This window comes from Ctenopharyngodon idella, chromosome 19 (genome assembly GCF_019924925.1).
Source record: "Ctenopharyngodon idella isolate HZGC_01 chromosome 19, HZGC01, whole genome shotgun sequence".
NCBI classification, from domain to species: Eukaryota; Metazoa; Chordata; class Actinopteri; order Cypriniformes; family Xenocyprididae; genus Ctenopharyngodon; species Ctenopharyngodon idella.
The window spans coordinates 8,580,001-8,601,042 of NC_067238.1; the positions used below are offsets into that span (position 1 = coordinate 8,580,001).

General features: G+C 37.0%; 2 protein-coding genes across 2 annotated transcripts in view; one reads left to right on the top strand and one right to left on the bottom strand.

Moving 5' to 3' along the window:
* jazf1a (JAZF zinc finger 1a) overlaps nucleotides 1-16,480 on the top strand; it is a 22,178-nt gene extending 5,698 nt beyond the window's left edge. The window contains exons 2-5 of the mRNA XM_051872319.1: nucleotides 9,045-9,117; nucleotides 11,384-11,580; nucleotides 12,719-12,888; nucleotides 13,769-16,480. Of these exons, the coding sequence (XP_051728279.1) occupies nucleotides 9,045-9,117; nucleotides 11,384-11,580; nucleotides 12,719-12,888; nucleotides 13,769-13,915 (587 nt within the window). The 3' untranslated portion in view covers nucleotides 13,916-16,480. The remainder of the gene's footprint in view (nucleotides 1-9,044; nucleotides 9,118-11,383; nucleotides 11,581-12,718; nucleotides 12,889-13,768) is intronic.
* Nucleotides 16,481-16,482: 2 nt separating this feature from the next.
* tax1bp1a (Tax1 (human T-cell leukemia virus type I) binding protein 1a) overlaps nucleotides 16,483-21,042 on the bottom strand; it is a 32,133-nt gene continuing 27,573 nt past the window's right edge. The window contains exon 17 of the mRNA XM_051872317.1: nucleotides 16,483-18,303. Coding sequence (XP_051728277.1) covers nucleotides 18,093-18,303 — 211 coding nt within the window. The 3' untranslated portion in view covers nucleotides 16,483-18,092. The remainder of the gene's footprint in view (nucleotides 18,304-21,042) is intronic.

Below are 21,042 nucleotides of genomic sequence, written 5' to 3' on the forward strand. Positions count from 1 at the left end.
TGTCTGGAGCTGCTGTGCTGTTTGCGACTAACAACGAACACTTTGTATTCACTCGTGTGAACTGTATGTTCAATTTTCGTTGTCGTTCGTTCATCAACTGCGCTTTATTTTTCGTGAAGCATTTTGTTGCGCGTCAGCTGTGATAAACAGACATCCACTCGCATTGCATGTGCAACGGTGGCCAGATAGTGAGAGTTGTGCAGGTAAACCACTGCGCACTGAAGGCCGTTATAGAATGAGGTGCTTAGCGTCATTGGTAGTGCATTCGCCTCGCATATCAGCAGCGGACGGGCCGGGGTTCGAGACCGACTCAGAGCAGAGTGGTTAGGATTGGAGTGTGAGTTTTGGAGGCGGAGCAATGAAGAGAGGGGTGTGTTTGTTTGGGTTGAATTAAAATATCAACAATGTCCAACAGCGTAGTTCAAATACCACGTATTGCACCTTTAAGCAGCACCTTTTATGCTTGAGTTAGCGCTAGTTTGTTCTTCACTATTAGTGTTGGGAGATTAATGTGAAAACCTGACTGGGACAACATATATTTTAGGCAGCTGGCATATAGAGCAGGATACAGACTCCGTCTACATCTCCTGAATTACATCCCATGATTGTCTCCAACTCTTCCTTTCTTTGATCGCTTTAGGAAATCATGCACACATGTAACAAATGAAGTGTTAGTGATGGCAGGTCATTTCTTACCGTTTTACTGATATGAATATATACAAAATGTAAAAATTGGAACTACAAACAATTTTGAAACAAGCTACTTTGAAAAAAAAGCTGTCAGATGTCCTTGAGTAACTTTTGACTGGCTTAAGTCCCATCAGAAGCCCTGATGCTATGTTTAGTTGTGTTTTGTCTCAGCAGTGAAAGCTATTTAGACCCATTTTGCATAATATATCAGAATCATACTGGTGGTTGACATTGCCCAAAACTACTGATTTTAATTATTTTGTTTGTTTGTTTTGTTTTGTTGTTTTTTTGACAAAATTGTATTGATTTTTTTTAATACTGCATTTATCAGTTATCGATCATAACATTTAAAATATTCTTGGTTCATTGTACCATGCTGATTTTTAAAATTGGTGCATTTCTGATATTAAATGTAATTCAATTTCAAAGAAAATTTCAAATAATTTATTAATAAAACAAAATCAGGACTTGGTTGGAACACTCTTTTTGTTGCAATTGTAGTTGGTGTGTATCATATGGTCACATCTACTGCACACTAGTATTGTCTTGACTGTGCTATAGATGTTATAGTTGTAGTTAAAAATAGTCAAAGGTTGTGTCTGCTTGCAAACATTTACATTTTGAATAATTTTACATTAATATTCTTCAGGGAGGCTGTTTGCGAGGTAGATGTTTTTTTTTTTTTTTTTGTGCTCAAGGTCATTTAAGTGATGTTAGGCAAACAGACCGTTTTACACAATTGTAGTTACACAATTACTTCCAGAATAAAGTGCGTTATTCCAGTGTTACAAGCAACATCATCTTAGATGTTAAGATGTCTTGTTGGTGTCTGACCAGTCTGTTTTCTTGTTACAGTAAGTACTGCAATGTTTGACTTCCATATGATATTGTATTTAATTGAATGTTTTTACAATCAATTTGATCTGAATGCGAATGGTGTTTTTGTGCCTTTTCATTCCTTTAGTAATCCAATGAACTGCATACATTGTAAAATTACATAAACTGCCTTGTCCTAGCTGTTTTTCAGACTGATCAGTTATTTGTGGGCTACAGTTTCATGCAGTCAGTCTTTCTTGACGCTTAAAGTGAATATAAAGTTACATGAACTTATGTAATATTGCCTCCTTGTGGTAAAATTGTGGTGTTTTACCACATGACACGCAGACCTTTGCAGACTGTCATAAGACCTGTACACGTTTACATTATGAAATCATAGGCACCAAGAAAGAGCTGTCATGTTGCCCTATATAGAAAACTAGAAATTTGCTTTATTGGCACATAGCTGGTGGAATAAAATATACGGATAATATGACATCGAGTATCAAAGCTTCCTCAAAACAGCTGTGCGTCTTGATACTGGTCAGGGTGAGTTTGAGAAAGAGATGCAGGCATACTAACAAACACAGAAAGAGAAAGTTCATTGGGTATAACTGTATAGTTGCCTAGGCTGAAAGGAATTTTGCATTATGTCATACCCTCCCTGTGTCAGCTAGACTGTCCTCCGGCTATTCGGACTTGTATTTAGGTAAGTTGTTGTTTAGTGTTGTGACAGTGGAAAATTGTTCAGACATGCCCGCTTCATTTCCTCTCTATTGTATCTGCTTGTCGTAGGTAACAGGTGACATAGTTGTAAACAACGGAGCCGAGTTACTCTGTTACAGCCTGTTTGTTGTCGTCTCTTTAGATTACATACGTATTGCGTCAATGCAGGTTTCTAAGCTTTTTCTGTTGACTGCGCAACCACTGCAACATTGAAACTAAATTAAACTTTGGTAAAAGATGAAGGGTTTTAGTAAAACACTGGAAAAGATAAGTAACAAAACATAAGCCCGAGCAGTTATAAGCATAAACTGCTCTTTCACGTGTGACTAAACCATTTAAACCTAAACAATAAATCAGCGCTATTTGGAACTGTATTAACAATAATATTTGTGCTCTCGCTACCGTACTACTTCGACCATTAAATGCTGTTATTTTCTTAATTTAACCATAAATATAAAACTATAAGGAATTCGGAGTGAATTTTGAAACTTAGGCGAGTTTCTTTCAGTGACCAGAAGATGTCAGGCTTGTTACACAATATTCGTTTGCTCTAGTAGTCGGTAAGGGAAGTGCTACGTTTTTTTTTTTTTTTTTTTTTTTTTTTTTTTTAGATGTAAACCAAAAAGTATGGAAAGGCTTGTAAATGTCTAAGTTTTATTATTTTGAGGCCCAAAGGGTCTAGTATAACTAATAGCACAGTTCTCATTTATAACATTGATGTTGAGGTTGAGGTTGATGAACAATCATGCATATCCATAAGGGAAGTGTTGCATCTTATATTACTGTTTTTGATTTACTGAGTAATATTATGGTGAATATTTAGTCCATATGTTCATTTTCTGAAGTTATAAAATGGATTTTGTGGCGTCTATCTGCAATTATTGCAATAATAGTTTATGAAACATTAAGAAATTATAACTATAATTATAGAAGTTAATTCTGTTCATCTCTGTTGAGATCATTATTATTTAATTATGTGTGAGTAAGAGAAAGTGTTGCATTAAATGACTCATCAGGCCTTTTTATGAGGCAATTAGTGAGATCCAGTGGAAAATCCATTATACCAGTTTTCCTAGACCCATGCAGCCGAAACCCAGTGTGTGTTCGTATGTATGTTCTGGTGTGCATGATTTGTGTGTGTGAATGCTTATGTTTTTGTTTCCCTTTTCATATGTGTACTCGTCCTTGAGCTTGCGTGTGTTTGCGTGTACATACGGAAGTGTTTGGAGCGTTGTATCCTGCTGAGCTCTGAGAAGTGTAATTACAGCCTCGTTTAGAGTTCTCTCCATCCACTCCTTCCCGCCTGTCTTCCCCTCCTCCCCCATTCCCTCCATCCGGAGACCTGCTGCTCTCCAGAGCATTAAAACACTCCCCTGCTTTTTAATTAGCCGTCTGGAAAACAAACCCGGCATTCCTGCATCGCAGCTCCATGCCAGGCTCCTCTGACTTATGCACAGACTTACACTAACAGGGACACACATATTGCTTTCTGTTGTTGTTCTACACCACAGGGTGGCACATTTGCTCTTCTGGTGGTTTCAGCCCTCTAAAAAGATTCCAGCTACTCCAAAAATGTTCTTACAAGGATGCATTTCCGTCTAATTTAGATCCACCTGATCCCAAATCAGTGTTCAGGACAGCAGTAAATAGCCCAGTGAGGTTTGATAGGGAGAGGATTTAATGATATGGCTGTGAATAAAAGGCATGTTTATGGGAGAAAGTTCTTTAATGTCCTCACAGAGGGCCCAGTATTATTAGCCCTACATAAAGATTTCATAGGGATTTAATACTAGTCATGGCCCATTAAAATGCAATATTACTGCTACTGGTTGTGACGAGTGGTGCATTCAACTGTTCAACCAAGTTCCTGCTGCTGTGAGGAGGGTTGTTGTTTGTACTAAATTATGATGGCTGTTATTGAAAGTTTATGATTTTGTTAAATGTGAAAATTAACTCTGGGGCATTCAGTTTAAGAGGCATTGAATGTTAAATATGTGTGTGCGTGTGTGTGTGTGTGTGTGTGTGTGTGTGTGTTTCTGTATTTCCTTGCTACTTTTCCTGTGGAAAGACCTTGTGTGCCTCCATTTTCTAGGTGAAGGGAAATCATAAAATTGGAAAACATTAACTCTGCCCTCCCTTTACTGTTCTGCATCTGGCACACATAATTACACTTCACCCACGCATAATACCGGAATAAAGTTGCTAAGATTTAAATGAGTAGTTCAAAAATGAAAATTCTGCCATCATTTTCTCACCCTCTTGTTTTTGAAACCTGTATGACTGACTTCTTCCATGAAACACAAAGATCTTTTCCATATAATGAAAGTGTACCAAGGCTGCCAAGAAAGATTTAAGTAAGTTCCTTAAACAAATCTAGGTAACACTTCAGTATAGGGAACATGTATTCACTATTATCCATGACTTTTCCCTCAATAAACTCCTAATTTACTGCTCATAGTAGGTTAGTTTTTAAGTTTAGGTATTGGGTAGGATTAAGAATGTAGAACAAGGTCATGCAGAATAAGGCATTAATATGTGCTTAATAATTACTAATAAACAGCCAATATTCTAGTAATATGCATGCTAATAAGCAACTAGTTAAAATACCCTAAAATAAAGTGTTACCCAAATCTAATACACCACTTTAAAAGACGTGTAATATATAAAGTATCTCACACAAGTGAGTACACCCCTCACATTTCAGCAACCATTTTAGTATATCTTCTCAAGGGTCAATACTATAGAAATGAAACTTGGATATATTTAGGAGTAGTCAAAGTGCTGCTTATATAGCAGTATAGATTTACTGTCCTCTGAAAATAACTTAACATACAGCCATTATTGTCAAAATAGCTGGCAACAAAAGTGAGTACACCCTAAGTGATAACAGTTGTATGTTGTTTAACCATGAAAAGCCACATGTCCTATTCATCATGTTCATGTTTTTGTCTGCTTGACAGGACCATACAAATGTGTGGATCTTGTATTAGAGCAGTTAAAATTTGGTGCTTTGAGTACAATTCTCTCATACTGATCACTGGATGTTCAACATGGCACCTCATGGCAAAGAACTCTCTGAGGATTTGAGAATTAGAATTGTTGCTCTCCACAAAGATGGCCTAGGCTATAAGAAGATCGGTAACACCCTGAAACTGAGTTACAGCACAGTGGCCAGGGTCATAGAGAGAGGTTTTCCAAGATGGGTTCCACTCGGAACAGGCCAAAGAAGTTGAATCAAAGAAGTTGAGACATCGTGCTGTGCGTCAGGAGCAGAAGCTGGCTTCAAAAACAGATGCATGAGTGCTGCCATCTAGGGCTGGGCGATATGGCTGAAAACTGTATCACGATATCAGTGTTTCATATCGGTCGATATCGATAATTATTGATATTTTTTCTGACCCATTTAAAATAAGGACCAGGAGAAAAATACATTACATTTAAACATTTTTATTTTAAACTTAACCTTCCTCTGATCATAATCCCCTCAGTTAATAAGACAGAAATGTCAACAACCATGGAAAACTCAAATAATTAAAATGTTGTGCGGTGTTGCAGCTACAGATGTTGTTGGTTGAATACGGCTGTGCTCCAAAGGGTGAGCGCGGCTAAGGTGGTACATCGAGTTCGTGGTATTACCAGTCTTGGCGGGGACGACGGTCTTGCATAATTTGCAGACGACATTGGTCTGACTACGGTCAGACTTATAATATCCAAAAAACTGCCATACTGGCGAGCTGACTTTTCCTCTTTTATTTACAATTTCCTCGCTCGCTGCGGCACTCATTTTCTGCTTATCAGTTGCCGGTTACTGAAGAGGAATCCAGCAGACCAGCACGAGACAACGATATGGCGCAACCAAACTTGATACTGTTACATGATTGGCTGTTAGTGTGTCACTCCCTACGTTGCTAGGTTACCAGAGAGCGAGTGCCTTTGTTAATGCAACCAAACTTGCTTCGCAACCTCTGTTTTCTTCCGATGAAGAATAAAAAAAAATATCGAACGTTTTATCGAACACATTTTTTATTGATATCGATCACGTGTCTATCGCGATACATATCGTTATCGTTTTATCGCCCAGCCCTACTGCCATCATTGCTTTAGAGGTTGCAGAAGCGGAAGGTCAGCTTGTCAGTGCTCAGACCATACGCCGCACACTGCAACAAGTCGGTTTGCATGGCCATCGTCCCAGAAGGAAGCCTCTTATGAAGCTGGCTCACAAGAAAGCCCGCAAACAGTTTGCTGAAGACAACCTGTCCAAGAGCATGTATTACTGGAGCCATGTCCTGTGGTCTGATGAGACTAAGATAAACTTGTTTGGCTCAGATGGTGTCCAGCATGTGTGGCGACGCCCTGGTAAGGAGTACCAAGAAAATTGTGTCTTGCCTACAGTCAAGCATGGTGGTGGGAGTGTCATGGTCTGGGGCTGCATGATTGCTGCTGGTACTGGGGAGCTCTGCTTCATTGAGGGAAACATGGATTCCAACATGTACTGTGACATTCTGAAGCAGAATATGATGCCCTCCCTTCAGAAACTGGGCTGAACTGCATGATAATGACCACAAACACACTGCCAAGATGACAACTGCCTTGCTGAGGAAGCTGAAGAAGAAGGTGATGGAGTGGCCAAGTATGTCTCCAGACCTGAACCATATTGAGCACCTGTGGGGCATCCTCAAGCGGAAGGTGGAGAAGTGCCATGTGTCTAACATCCAGCAGCTCCGTGATGTCATTATGGAGAAGTGGAAGAGGATCCCAGCAACAATCTGTGCAGCTCTGGTGAATTCCATGCCCAGGCAGTGCTAAATAACAATGGTGCTCACACAAAATATTGACACTTTGACACAGTTTTGACATGTTCACTTAGGGTGTACTCACTTTTGTTGCCAGTTATTTAGACAATAATGGCTGTATGTTGAGGTATTTTCAGAGGACAGTAAATCTGTACTGCTGTACAAGCTGCACATTGTCTACTCTAAAGTATATCAAATTTTCATTTCTATAGTATTGTCCCTTGAGAACATATAACAAAATGGTTGCTGAAATGTGAGGGGTGTACTCACTTTTTTGTGATACTGTACAATATATAAAATGCTTTTTATTTACTATTCGGATCTTAACAACCCTGGGGTCCCCATCCACTGTTATTGAAATGAAAAAGAGCAGCCCAAACATTCCTCAAAATGCCTTTTTTATGTTCCATGAAAGAAAGAAAGTCATACTAGTTTGGAACGACATGAGGGTAAGTAATTTCTTTTTATTGTAGCTCTCTAAACTAATTTTAGTAAAGCTAAATTAATTTTCAACAAACCCGAATATAATTTTATGATGTTTTGCAAGCATCTTACTGTAGATGACTCCTTGAAGGTGAATTTATGTATCTTGTATTAAAAGGTTATGGGAAAATAAATATAGAATAGAAAAAAATGCTGGTGTGTAGGTTAAACATAAAATTCATGGTTAAAACTGTTTTTACTTATTTCTTAAGTGCTATAAAATGTAAAGTATGTTTAAGCTTGAAAGGGCACACCAGACCAGCAGGTAAAATGATTTGGAAACACTAATAAACCACTGATGAAGACCACCTCAGTGGACCACCTGAGATACACAAATGTGTGTGTGTGTGAGGGTGTGTGTCCTCTTTATGAGGTGAGGAAGGCCTAATCCATGCACCGCCGACACCAGAAAGCACTCTGATGAGATTAAGGCAGACTCAGACACAGGTAGACTGGTTTCCTTTAAAGACGTCAAGAAACTTAGCTACTCTGCGCTATTTTTACCATTCATTTGTGTTTTGGGATTCAAGTCGTGCTATTACAGATTGTGTAAAATGTGACAAAAGATATTTATTCACATGCAAAATCTGGCACGTTCTACAAAGCGTGTAGAAGTTGCTCCATGTTAAAGGAGAATAATGGTTAAGTGAACATGCTGGAATGCTTTTAATGGCTTTGAGTAATACCTCATTTAGACATATGGGACCTATTATATACACTGCCTGTTATACACAAATATAACTGTGCACACACATGCAATGCAACCCATTTGAACGTGAAAAACCCTGCTTTTCTCCTTTCTCCACATGGTCATTGAAACCTCTTTAAAATAATCATGCAGAATGTGCCAGCTTCACTCTCTCACACACACACACACACTTAGCAGTGTCTTTTTTCTCTTTGTGAGGTCTTCTGTGCACCATTTATGTTTTAATGAGCTCTAAGCAGCAATTAACATCCTACAATTCTCTCTCTCTCTCTCGCGCACACACACACACACACACACACACACACACACACACACACACACACTTTCAAACACTTACAGTGTGTGCTAAACAATGCCTTTGCTAATTAACATTTTGTGTAAGTATATGCACAAAAATAAGATACATACTGATCAATCATCATAAGGGACTCTTTGCCACATGAGGGCAGTCTTAGGCCATGATACAGACTTTAACCGGACACACACACACACTCACAAACACACACACACTTGGCAGAGGAACATTTGAAGCATTGCCTGGTGTGCCTCAGGCACTGGAAGCTGCCTGCTGTCACAAGCAGAATGGAAAAAGTGTGGTGGTTGGGTTGGGACTGCAGGGCATTAGGGGTACTTGTTTGACTAAACTTACAGTAAGCACAAAATAATGTTTCAAGCTGTTGCAAGATGTGAGCGCCAATGTAATGTACTGCATACGCAGTGTTTACCTTGTCCTATATGTGTACATCTTTACCTTCAGCTTTATCCTGTGTGTTTTACAGTGTATTATGTTTTATGTGTAATATGTGTTCTTTCTCTTCCTTTCACAGATACAGATCCCAGAGTTTTGGAGAGGCAGGAGCTGCAGCAGCCCACATACGTTGCTCTGAGCTACATTAATAGGTGTGTATGTTGAAATATGCAATAATTTGCTTAATAAAATATTGATAAAATTGTAATGTATATTATAAAATTAAAACTATATTATTATTATATTAATGTAAACACTAACATTCAGAAGTTTTTTTTTTTTTTAAGAAATACTTTTATTCAGCAAGGGTGCATTCAATTGTGACAGTAAAGACATTTAAATCATGACAACTCTCGGAATGAATTTAAACAGTATTTATTAATATACATGGGATGTACATAGGTTTGGTCTTGGCGGACTAGATCTGCTACGCTGCTGCTGCTGGATGAGTGAGAATACATCTAAAATGCACATGAAAACATTGAAGTGAATTTAGGCTGCTGCAAGAAAACATAGGGAGAACCCCCTGAGCAGATCTAGGCAGATGCTGGGGAAGGTGGAGGGCAAGCGAAATCCCATGGTGCGCTGCAATTAACTGATTCAATCAGGAATAAATAGGTTACGTAGATAGAACAAAACAGAACGATTGGATGACCAATTGGCGTTAAGTAAACCAATCAGCTGCTCGGAAGAGTTTCATGACTGAACTATATATTTATAATGTTACAAAATATTCCAATTTCAAATAATTGCTGTTCACTGAACTTTCAGTTATCAAAGAATCTTCAAAAACGTTTCACAGTTTCCACAAAAAATATTAATCAGCGCAACTGTTTTCATCATTAATAATAAGAAGAAATGTTTCTTTAGCACTAAATCAGCATATTAGAATGATTTCTGAAGGATCGTGTGACACTGAAGAGAAGAAATTTAGCTTTTCCACCACAGGAATAAGTTACATGTTATAATATATTCAAACAATTTTTTTTAAAAATTGTAATATGTATATTTAATTGTAATAATAATTACTGTATTTTTTTATTCAAGTAAATGTAGCCTTGGTGAGCATAAGTGACTTTCAAAAACCCTAAACTTTTGAATGGTAATGTATTACTTAGATATAAAAAATTAGGGATGTAACGATAAGATTTTTTGGGGCTGATACCGATTTTAACAAACAATTATTGGCTGATACTGATATTTCCTCTATTAGAAATTTTGTCATCAAAATAGATAGTATTTTGATAATGTTTTAAATAAGCAAAGTTCAAAAACACCTGCATTTAAAATATACTAGCAGGTTTATTGCTGCATCATCAAGTAATTTTTAATGAACATGGATTGGATCCATTTAACATTCAGCAGGCCTACATAAGGACAACAGAACAAAGATATTTATGAAATAAACAGTGCTTTTTAGGTAGGTTTAATAGTTTTCAGGTACAGAAATAAAGTAAACAAATGTAAAATAACACTGCATATTCTTCACTGTATAAATGATATACATATTAATCCTTTATTGTAACAAACTTTATTGTGATTAATCTTCTAATTTGTTTTTGTATACATTTTAATATTTTTTTGTTAGTTTAAATATATTTTTAGATCTGCACTCTCCTTTACTAAGGCGGGACTCTTATTTTGACGGGTGTTCTAGTCTACGGACTGACAATGAGAGCATGCAGTTCTTCAGAGACATTTTGCAGATTTAAAGTGTCAGTTCATTTAGCACCCCCCGAAAAGTCTGTATTTGTTTACTCTTAGTTGTAATAAGTGTTTTGCGTAATTCGCTGTGTGTTGATGATAATGCAACGGAAAGAGAGAGTTTAATGCGCACTTCTTGTGCTCTGTATTGTTTAGCTTTTGTGGTGATTTTTTTGGAGTGAAAACGGACGCAATAAACTTAATAAAACATTAGTAAAGTTTTGGTCATCATTCTGATGGGGTCTGCTACACTTATGAAAGTTACAAAAGTTTTTTTTAGTCAAGAATAGTGTTATTTGATTAACATTAAAGTGCAGACGCTAGGATTATGCAACAGGCATTATACAGCTCAGTGCCTTCACGCAGTTACGTTAATTAATAAACTATTGGTTTGTTATATCGGCCTTTTTCCTGCTACATCCGATGGTTGTAAATTGAGCAAAAATCGGCCGATAAATATCGGCGGCCGATACGTCGGTGCATCCCTAATAAAAATTCATAATACCGCGTATATGCATAAAATATAAATAAATAAAGCACTTGGGAGGTCAATATGGAAGGAGGCAATTGTATTTGACACCTACTTTAATTAGTCAATTTTTTGGTTTTAAACTTTTAAATCACTTTAATTCCAAGAACAATAGTCGTCAGGTACACTAGTACCTGCACATTCAATCTATTAATGTGGCTTATTGGTTTTTTTTTATTTTTTAGATTCATGACTGAAGCAGCACGCAGAGAGCAAGAAACTCAGAAGAAGAAGGTCCAACCCAAAATTGCTATATCAGTCACTGGAGGTGTATCACGTAACAGTACAGCCACGCCTCCACGGCATAGCAACGGCAGCCTAACTCCGCCCGTCACCCCTCCTATCACACCCTCATCCTCCTTCCGCAGCAGCACACCCACAGGTTATTGGAGTTTGTGTGATTTTATATAAATATAGCTTATATAACATTTCCTGTTTGTTTTATGCTGTTTAAATAAGCTAGTCATTAAATCAGTTGATGCCAAGTGTCAGAAACATGTCCTAAATAGTAGACTATCATTTAGTTTCAATTGCGCTGAATCTGTGATGCATAAAAAGTGGTTCTTTTAGAAATATTAAAGGGGTCATGAACTGCATTTTTTAAAAATGTTATTATAAGGTTCATTTAAAGATAATGTAATCAAGATTTTACATCAAAAACTTCATAATTTAGAAGTAATAGGCTATTTTCTATCCTGTTTTTGACCTTCTCTTTGAAACACAGTTTTAATAGGCTTGCCGTAATCAAGACTTGGAAGTAAATGCCCAGTGCTATGATTGGGTAACAGTTTTGCATATTAAAATAATTTTCATTGTCCCTGCCATTACACGTGTGTAAATTGTTTTGAAAACTTCCGATGGTGAAAAATGAAATTCTAAAAATTTAAGTACTTTGTTACCACAGTTATAGTTGACAAAGGATAACGTGTGAATGAATGTACCATCGTGAGTACATATAAAATGATCTGTAAAAGACAAAGCAATAGTAACACATGGTAAAAACATTGTTACTCACACTTGTGTGTTGTGACATTACTGTAAAATCCAATAGCGTAGTCTCTCTGAAAAGCCTGCGTCAAACTGTGTCTTGTTTAAAAACTAATTCACAGTAAAATGAAGCGAACAAACGAACAGTGTCTGCAGGGGCGGTCTTTCGCACTATGATGTCAGACTGAGACAAAATCTGTCATTATGACAGCTTGTTTAAAATAGCTGTTTTTGGACTAACAAGGAAGTTTTGAGTTGTGAAACAACTTTTTATAGTACTATTACCTCTTATATGTCAAAAGATCAAGGAAAATTTCTCAATTCTCAATTCAGGACCCATTTAAGTCAAAACTAAACTGTGGCAAAAAAAAAAAAAAAAAAAACCCACACATTAGGACCCTAATGAGGAAATATTGGATAATTGGAGCAAAGGGCACGTTTATACTCTCAGTTCTCATTAATTCTTTCATCAGCTAATATATGAAGCAAATAAATGACTAATTAAAGAGTTTAACTTTATTGGTACGCCTCAGGCAGTGAGTGTGATGAGGAGGAAGTGGAGTATGAAGACTCTGACAGCGACGAGTCCTGGACTACAGAAAGTGCCATCAGCTCAGAGTCCATCCTCAGCTCCATGTGCATGAACGGAGGCGATGAGAAACCTTTCGCATGCCCTGTTCCAGGATGCAAGAAGAGATACAAGGTACTGCCACTGTGTGTGTGTGTGTATAAATGGACAAAAGTATTGGGACATACCTCTTATTTCTTGAATTTTGGTCACTGAGTGCTGAGGCACATGGTGCATAAAAGGTGCCAATGCTCCACTGATTCCATAGCTGAAGAGTTCCAAACTTCTTTGGCATTAATATCAGCACAAAAACTGTGGCGGGAGCTTCATGGAATGGGTTTCGGGGGTTGGCCAAGGCCCCTTACTTCCAGTGAAGGGAAATCTTAATGCTTCAGCATAGCTAGACATTTTGGACAAAGCTATGCCTCCAACTTTGTGGGAACAGTTCGAGGAAGGCCCTTATCTACCCCAGTGCACAAAGCAAAGTCCATAAAGACTTGGTTGGATGAGTTTGGTGTGGGAGAACTTAACTGGCCCACACAGAGCCCTGACCTTTGGGATGAACTGGAGCAGAGATTGCAAGCCAGGCCTTCTCGTCAAACATCAGTGCCTGATTTCACAAATGCTCAACTGGATGAATGTGCAAATATTCCCACAGGAACACTCCATGGTCCAAGTGTTGTGATTAGGTCTCCCAATACTTTAGTCCATATATATATATATATATATATATATATATAATATAATTTATAAAATATTAGAGAGCTATAAAAAGCTAGTTAAAATATTAATTTGTATTATTAAATTTATAAAATAATGACATTATTGTAGTATCATATACAAGTAAATCTCAAAAAACTGTAGTTGGTCACATTAAATGTCATTTAGATGGTCTCTTCCTGTCTAAGTAAAGATGGGAAAGCAGCAGATGATTACAGTAAATATTCTTTATTTCTGGAAAGCTCCTTAGGCTTTGTCTCATTCTTGCTTTTCTTCTAACTTCTCTCTCTTCCAGAATGTGAATGGTATTAAGTACCATGCTAAAAACGGACACAGGACGCAGATCCGTGTGAGAAAGCCCTTCAAGTGTCGCTGTGGGAAAAGCTATAAAACCTCTCAAGGCCTTAGACATCATACCATCAACTTCCACCCACCCCTGTGATACACACAAAGTCATTTTCATGTTTACCTAATCCTTTCATTTACATTTCTTGATCATGTGTTAACTGGGATCAAATACTGATTTTATTTTTTTTCTCTTTTTTTCCTCTTTATGTGTGTGATTTATATATGTATGTAGATATACTTGTACATTTGCACATTCCATGTATATCATTTCTTTATTTCTTTTTTTAAATATCCTTTATTTTTATTTTTTTAAGTGGCACAGTGAAGTGAAAATTACTCTGAAGATTAGGACAACAAACAATTTGTTGGTTTAAAAAAAAGAGTTGAGAGATTCTAGATAACTTCTTTTTTTGTTCTAAAACCTACTTCAAGTGAAAACTACAGTAGGTACGTTGAAACGTGTACATATAAAATTATATAAAGACATTTATATATATTAGTAGCTAAGTTGTATTATCCAAATATTTTATTTTCCATTATATATTTTGCAGAACATTTATATTATGTTTTATACAAGAACATTATCTCATTTTTATGGACCATTTCATATTTTTATTTGCTTTGTAGAGAAGCAGTCTTTTATTGTCTGAATTGGAAGGACATTGATCTCAGGTCACAATACAGCTGCCAACTTTCAGACAAACAAACCAGGAAACAGGAAAAGCTCACTTCCATTTACTTCGTTCCAGAACATTCCACACACAATATCAAAACGGCTGACATTACGCAGTGTAAAGTTACCTTTCCAGATTTTGTTTTGCATGCGGCTGGCATGCAGACAGCACCTTTGGTGTAAAACTGAAGTCTCTGCATGGGCCTTCTCCAGACTGCAAGCAGTTATGAGACGTAGACATGGTTTCTGGCTCATGCGTCTAGTTGTATTTGAGTTCCGAGCAATATTTTATACCACGATCCCTGAATGAAAACACTGTTGTTGAAGCCAACAATAATCGCATTGGAAATGCGGTGCAATGTCAGCCTAAAGAGAGACAAAGAAGGGCAGATTTATTCTGCCCAGTTAGCCTGCTGATATGCCAGCAGTGCAGAAGTGCCAAGTTATTCTTCTCCAACTGAAAAAGAAACATGGATGATCTGCCAAACACAACGGGTCACATCTGGCTATCCGTTTGGTGCCTGTTAGCGGAGAAGCCTTAAAGAGGACCTAAACTTCTGTTTGTGTACTCAGCCTTGCAGTATTTTTGTCAGTTTTAGCTCGTAAGATCCTTATTTCGGTCGTTGCTGTTGATTATCTTTTATTTTTGACACATTTGGGACTGTCCTTGTGGTTGTGTTTGTGTAAACGTATTTGTTAGCCCTCTGCTTCCCTTGTATTCTAGGCTTGCTAGCATGACACGACCGCTTAGCTGCTCTGCTGTCTCTTGGCTTTTAGTCTTACTGTTACAATCTTTGTTGTCAGAAGTATTAAATCATTACTTTATATTGTTATTGCTAGTATTACAGTTCGATTGTGCCAGATGCATAGCTACGCCTGAATATATTTTCTCAACTTTAATTCTTGAAAGATTTTGCATCGGTCCTGTTACCGGCCAAATAAAGCATTACCATGGTTTACAAAAGTAAAATGTCTTTAAAAACTTCTAAGAGCTTCAACTTTTGGTGCAGAGAAGGACCAAGTAAGCTTTCCTATCCACTAGTCTGTTTTTCTCGGTAAGGGTCGGTCAAATTAAACAACACGGACCAAAAATGGCACTGCCAAATCTCCAGATATGAAGCTTGGAAAAACAAGGTGCTGTTCATGGTACAGTGATGGTATCAGATTGAGTTACCATGGTTCTTTGATATGTATACCTTGGTATTTTAAGGTATTATCATGGTACATGTCCAAAAACATGGTACTTTTTTGTTAGTGGTGCTAAGATGGGACACAGAATTTGGGATGGGACACAAAATGTTCCATGCTTTCCATATATTTGGTGTTAAATGGTCCCAGAGACAAGGATCAGTATTTAAACACTAATATTATGGACTGTCACCATAATTTTTTGGGGAAAAAAAGAGGCTTAATGTTAAATGAATGGATAATTTAGATGCCAAAAACTGGAGCTAGGGAATGAAGTCATTGGATGCCTATCTGTGAGTGACTCATTGTTGATGACTCACTGTCCTGTTATTTTCCAATTCATCCAGTGTCATGTTTGTTAGTATGTGTGTATTTTTGGACACTGTACCAGTAACCACATTTGTACCTCTCTTTGGCTACAGAGTCATTTGGTCTCAGCTTTGACACGCAAACTAGAACCTGTTAAACATGATTTTACTGGATAGGATCTGTGTGATTCCTCACACCTACAGTGTAGTAATGTGACTGAGATGCATTTATTTTGGAGGGAGTTTGATATACTATATAGTGAATGTATTGTATTGCAAGTCTTTTGTAAAGTGCTTTTGAAATTATATTTTCGTACTGTATGTTTTTGTGGAAAATGTTTTGTGGAACTGAGGCAATTTGTATGCGAGATGACATATAATGTGTGCGTGTTTGTGTGAGTGAGTGAGACTCTTTTGAGATGTCTTTATCCTCAAGCTGCAATGTAAACTTTAGGACAATGGTACAAAAATAAAGAAAAGCAAACAAGTATATTGCCTGTTTCTATGTTTTATTGTCCATACAGTGTTGTCATTACGATTGATATGTAATGACTTATCGATGTGAGGACAAACGTTCAGTTTAATGAACTGGTGCTTGTAGCATTCTTTATTAATAAACATACACTTGATACACACAGACACAGAGCAACCTTAAGTTAATCGTCCTGGCACACTTAAAGTGTGAAGCATCAGCAGTGTTGTATAAATGGACTTCAAGCAGATAATGTGTTATGGATAGAATGTTGAAACTGATAACTGCATCTAAATGTGTAAGTTGTTTAATGCAAGATGTTTGAACCAATGATGCACTGAAGAGATGCGGCCAAATTCACAGCCATAGCACAGTGGCTCTTTGGATTGAGTATTTTTGTCGTTTTAGCTGAGCTTCAAGGGATAGTTCACCTAAAAACAAATGTTTTGTCATTATCATGTAAAATAAGACATTTTAAAGGTCATTAGATTATTGAGAAAAGGTATTAGTAGAATAAATGGAGAGTGGAGCTTTCAAACTTCATAAATGAAATGAATTTCTTGAGCCACAAAACTGGTCTGAATGATTCAGTTCTTTGGCTCAACCTAAAATTAGTAATAGGTTTAATTTAAAAGGTAAAATTCTGTCTGAAGCCGCAGCCTTTCTTTATATAAGCTAGGACTGGGATACATAGCATACTGCTCATCCAGCTTACTTCCGAAATTGTTTCGAGGTTCGAAATCTCCTTCTTTATGTCATAAAAGGAAAAATAAATAATTTTTCCATGTAGAAAGCACTGTAAACCCGAATAAGTTGGGCTAACTAAAAAATTTGAGGTAATCAGTTACATCAATTTTTTTGCGTTTGTAGTACTCATGCATGTTAATTGCTTCGAACTTGGAAGTACTGAGTTAGCTAACTCATACATTTTGATAGCAATTAACATAAAATATTCAGTTAATTAAAAATTATTTTTGTGTCCTTTTTGAAGTTTAAAAGCTGCAGTTCATGTGTGCGTGGTAAAAGCACAACATTTCGCAGAAGAATTTCATAAGGTTTTAGAACAACATAAGGTTGATTAAATGACAATTTTCATTTGTAGGTGAACTGCCCCTTTAAATTAGTGTATTAGTGAACAGTGTTTCACGCAGAAAGGCTTCAATGCCTCTGAGGTAACAGTTTTAGTCTTTTTTAGTGATTAGTTTTATAAATTATGGCCATCTTTTTTTTTTTTTTTTGGCCGAATAAACGTATACATCATTGGTCCTTTAAAATATTCTTCATTTTCATAAACAATATCCTAAAGCTTTCTGCTCTTATTTTAAAGCACACTCAGTTTTACAGTAGTACACAAAATTTTAAACAAAAAAAAGTGCTTTTCATTTTTTTTCTTATCTATTTCACCTGAAGACCATTTTCATAGTATTCTGTCCCTTAGAAGTTTAAATATCTGAATTAATGCTTGTCTATGTGCAAATCAAATATTCTGATGGCGAGTCCTCCTGACATGTGTTGTGCAGCGGTTACAACAAAGTGACAATATCAGCGTGTTTCGAACAAAACACCGAAGCCCCTGAATCACCTGAGGCGTTTTATACTGAACTAAAAGCAAATATATATTTTTTCGTCTCTAATCAAAGTTGTCAAAGTTGAGAACATTGCCATCAAAGTGTGTGTGCACATGCTTTTCGTAGAGATGCTGTTGGCAGTCTAGAGGAAACTGCTCGCTGCAGACGGGACACACTCTCCAGTGAGACTCGACGTGACGTTCGAAACTGCTTTGCTCAAAGTGTGGTGGGAAGATCACCTCACAAAGGGGACACCGCTTATGAACGTCAGGTCTGAGTGAGAATGACAGAGAGAGGGCATTTTAAAAAATAGCTACTAAGGTGAGAAGTGGGAAGTGCTTGGAAAAAATGATTGCTTATTGCTTAATGCATACTACACAGGACTGTTTACAGCATACTGCAAGTTTACAGTAGAAACTATGACAGAATAAACATTTTAAACAGTAGAATGCTACACTGTCACATCTCAATATGATGATTGTTTATTCAGCAAGTGGTACTCAGTCATCTCAGAGGGAAAAAAGCATGTATTCCCATTTTGTGTATTAAAGGAACACTCCACTTTTTTAAAAATAGACTCATTTTCCAACTCCCCTAGAGTTAAACAGTTGAGTTTTACCGTTTTCGAATCCATTCAGCCGATCTCTGGGTCTGGCGGTACCACTTTTAGCATAGCTTAGCATAGTTCATTGAATCTGATTAGACCGTCAGCATCTCGCTCAAAAATGACCAAAGAGTTTCGATATTTTTTCCTATTTAAAACTTGACTCTTCTGTAGTTACATCGTGTACCAAGACCGACGGAAAATGAAAAGTTGCGATTTTCTAGGCCGATATGGCTAGGAACTATACTCTCATTCCGGCGTAATAATCAAGGAACTTTGCTGCCGTACCATGGGTGCAGCAGGCGCAATGATATTACGCAGCGCCTGTGACCCCCTGCTTGCACAGGGAGCGTGCCTTGCAACCATGGAGGCATTTGTGAGAGACGCTGATTATAAGTTCCTTGATTATTACGCCGGAATGAGAGAGAAACTCTTTGGTCATTTTTGAGCAAGATGCTAACGGTCTAATTAGATTCAATGAACTATGCTAAGCTATGCTAAAAGTGGTACCGCCAGACCCGGAGATCGGCTGAATGGATTCGAAAACGGTAAAACTCAACTGTTTAACTCTAGGGGAGTTGGAAAATGAGCCTATTTTCAAAAAAAGTGGAGTGTTCCTTTAACTGTTTTTAGCAACTTTTAGCAGTCGGATCCAATAAAATATAATAAAATATTACTTTTTGTCATTCCAGGACTATGTTTCAAATGAAAAACTAGCTTATTGGTTAATGCATTATATGAGTTATCATTTACCAAAACTAAAATAATAATAATAATAATAATAATAATAATAAAAACATTTTCATTACTTGAAATAAAATAAAATTCAAAGTTTGAAAATAAAGTTCAAACAAACATTCGCAAACTGCATCGCAAACTTTTGGTTTTTGAAGAGTGCGCATGTGCGTACGTGCTCTGGTACGTAAGAACGAGCCTAGGATTGAATCTGGAAATAAAGCAAAATAACTGAGAAAAATGAGAATTAGTCCTTAGATGCAATGTCCGTAATTTATAGCAAAAAATCTAGCATTAATTCGATCTCAAACGGATTCATTTAAAGAAGTTATTACTCCACCACCTGCTTAACATCATTCACCAACATGGCTAAACGTCAGGTTTTGCGACAATGCGGTTTTGGGAAACAGTCGTGACTAGCTAGTTGATTTGTTCAACAATGCATCGTACTATGGTAGTTAAGCAGTGAGTTACGTCATTGTACGGGAAACGCACCCCTGTATGTTTATTCAACAAATGACATCCAGTTATCACCTTAGAAATAAGTATTTAACATTTTTATTTCATTTTTGGGTAAAAATATTTTTGGTCCGATCTAATAATGAGTAAAAAAAATACCTAGAAATTTGTATAAAATAAAATGTAAAAGATGTAAAAAAAAAAAAATAATAATAATACATTATTACATCATTGGTCCTTTGAAACAGCCTTCATTTTTATAAACAACAACCTAAAGCAGGGGTGGGCAACTTTCCTGCAGAGTTTAGCTCCAGTTCTCATCAAACACACCTGAACCAGCTAATTAAAGGGTTAGTTCACCCAAAAATGAAAAAATATCGTCATCAATTACTCACTCTCATGTCTTTCCAAACCTGTAGGATTTTCGTTCATCTTCGAAACACAAATGAGTAATATTTTAAAAAGTGATGTATAGTCAAGTATGGTGTCCCATACAGCAGTGAGTTTTGAACACACACACCGTAAACACACACCCAGAGCAGTGAGCAGCTGTTTTTTTTTGCTGCGGCGCCCGGGGAGCGATTGGGGGTTAGGTGCCTTGCTCAAGGGCACCTCAGTTGTGGGTAATGAGAGTGTAAGAGAGCGATGTTCATTCACTCCCCCATCTACATTTCCTGCCGGTACTGAGACTCGAACCCATGACCTTCTGGTTAAAAGTCTGACTCTTTAACCATTAGGCCAGTTCGTAAAAGTAATCTATATGAATTGAGTGGTTTAGTTCAAATTTTCTGAAGAGAACACGTCCGCTTTATATGTTGAACAGATAGAATTTAGGGTTTTTTCCACATATAAACATTGATCAGTGAACCTAAACAGAATCTAAACCGTACTCGGTTGACTGACATGTGAGAACAAACCTCATTGGTTCTTTTGGAAGCTCAAATGTGCTGCGTAACACAGGAGAATGAACCTCATTGGTTCTTGAGCTTCCGTTTACCATAACTGATGTGTGGGTTGATGAATGTTTATGTGTGAATAAAAGCCTAAATTCAATCTGTTCATCATATAAAGTGATGATGTCTCTTTAGAAAATTTGGACTAAACCGCTCAATTCATATGGATTACTTTTACAATCTCTTTTTGAAGCGTCAAAGTGGTAGTTGCATAGACTGTCAATGGAGGGACGGAAATCTCAGATTTTATTAAAATATCTT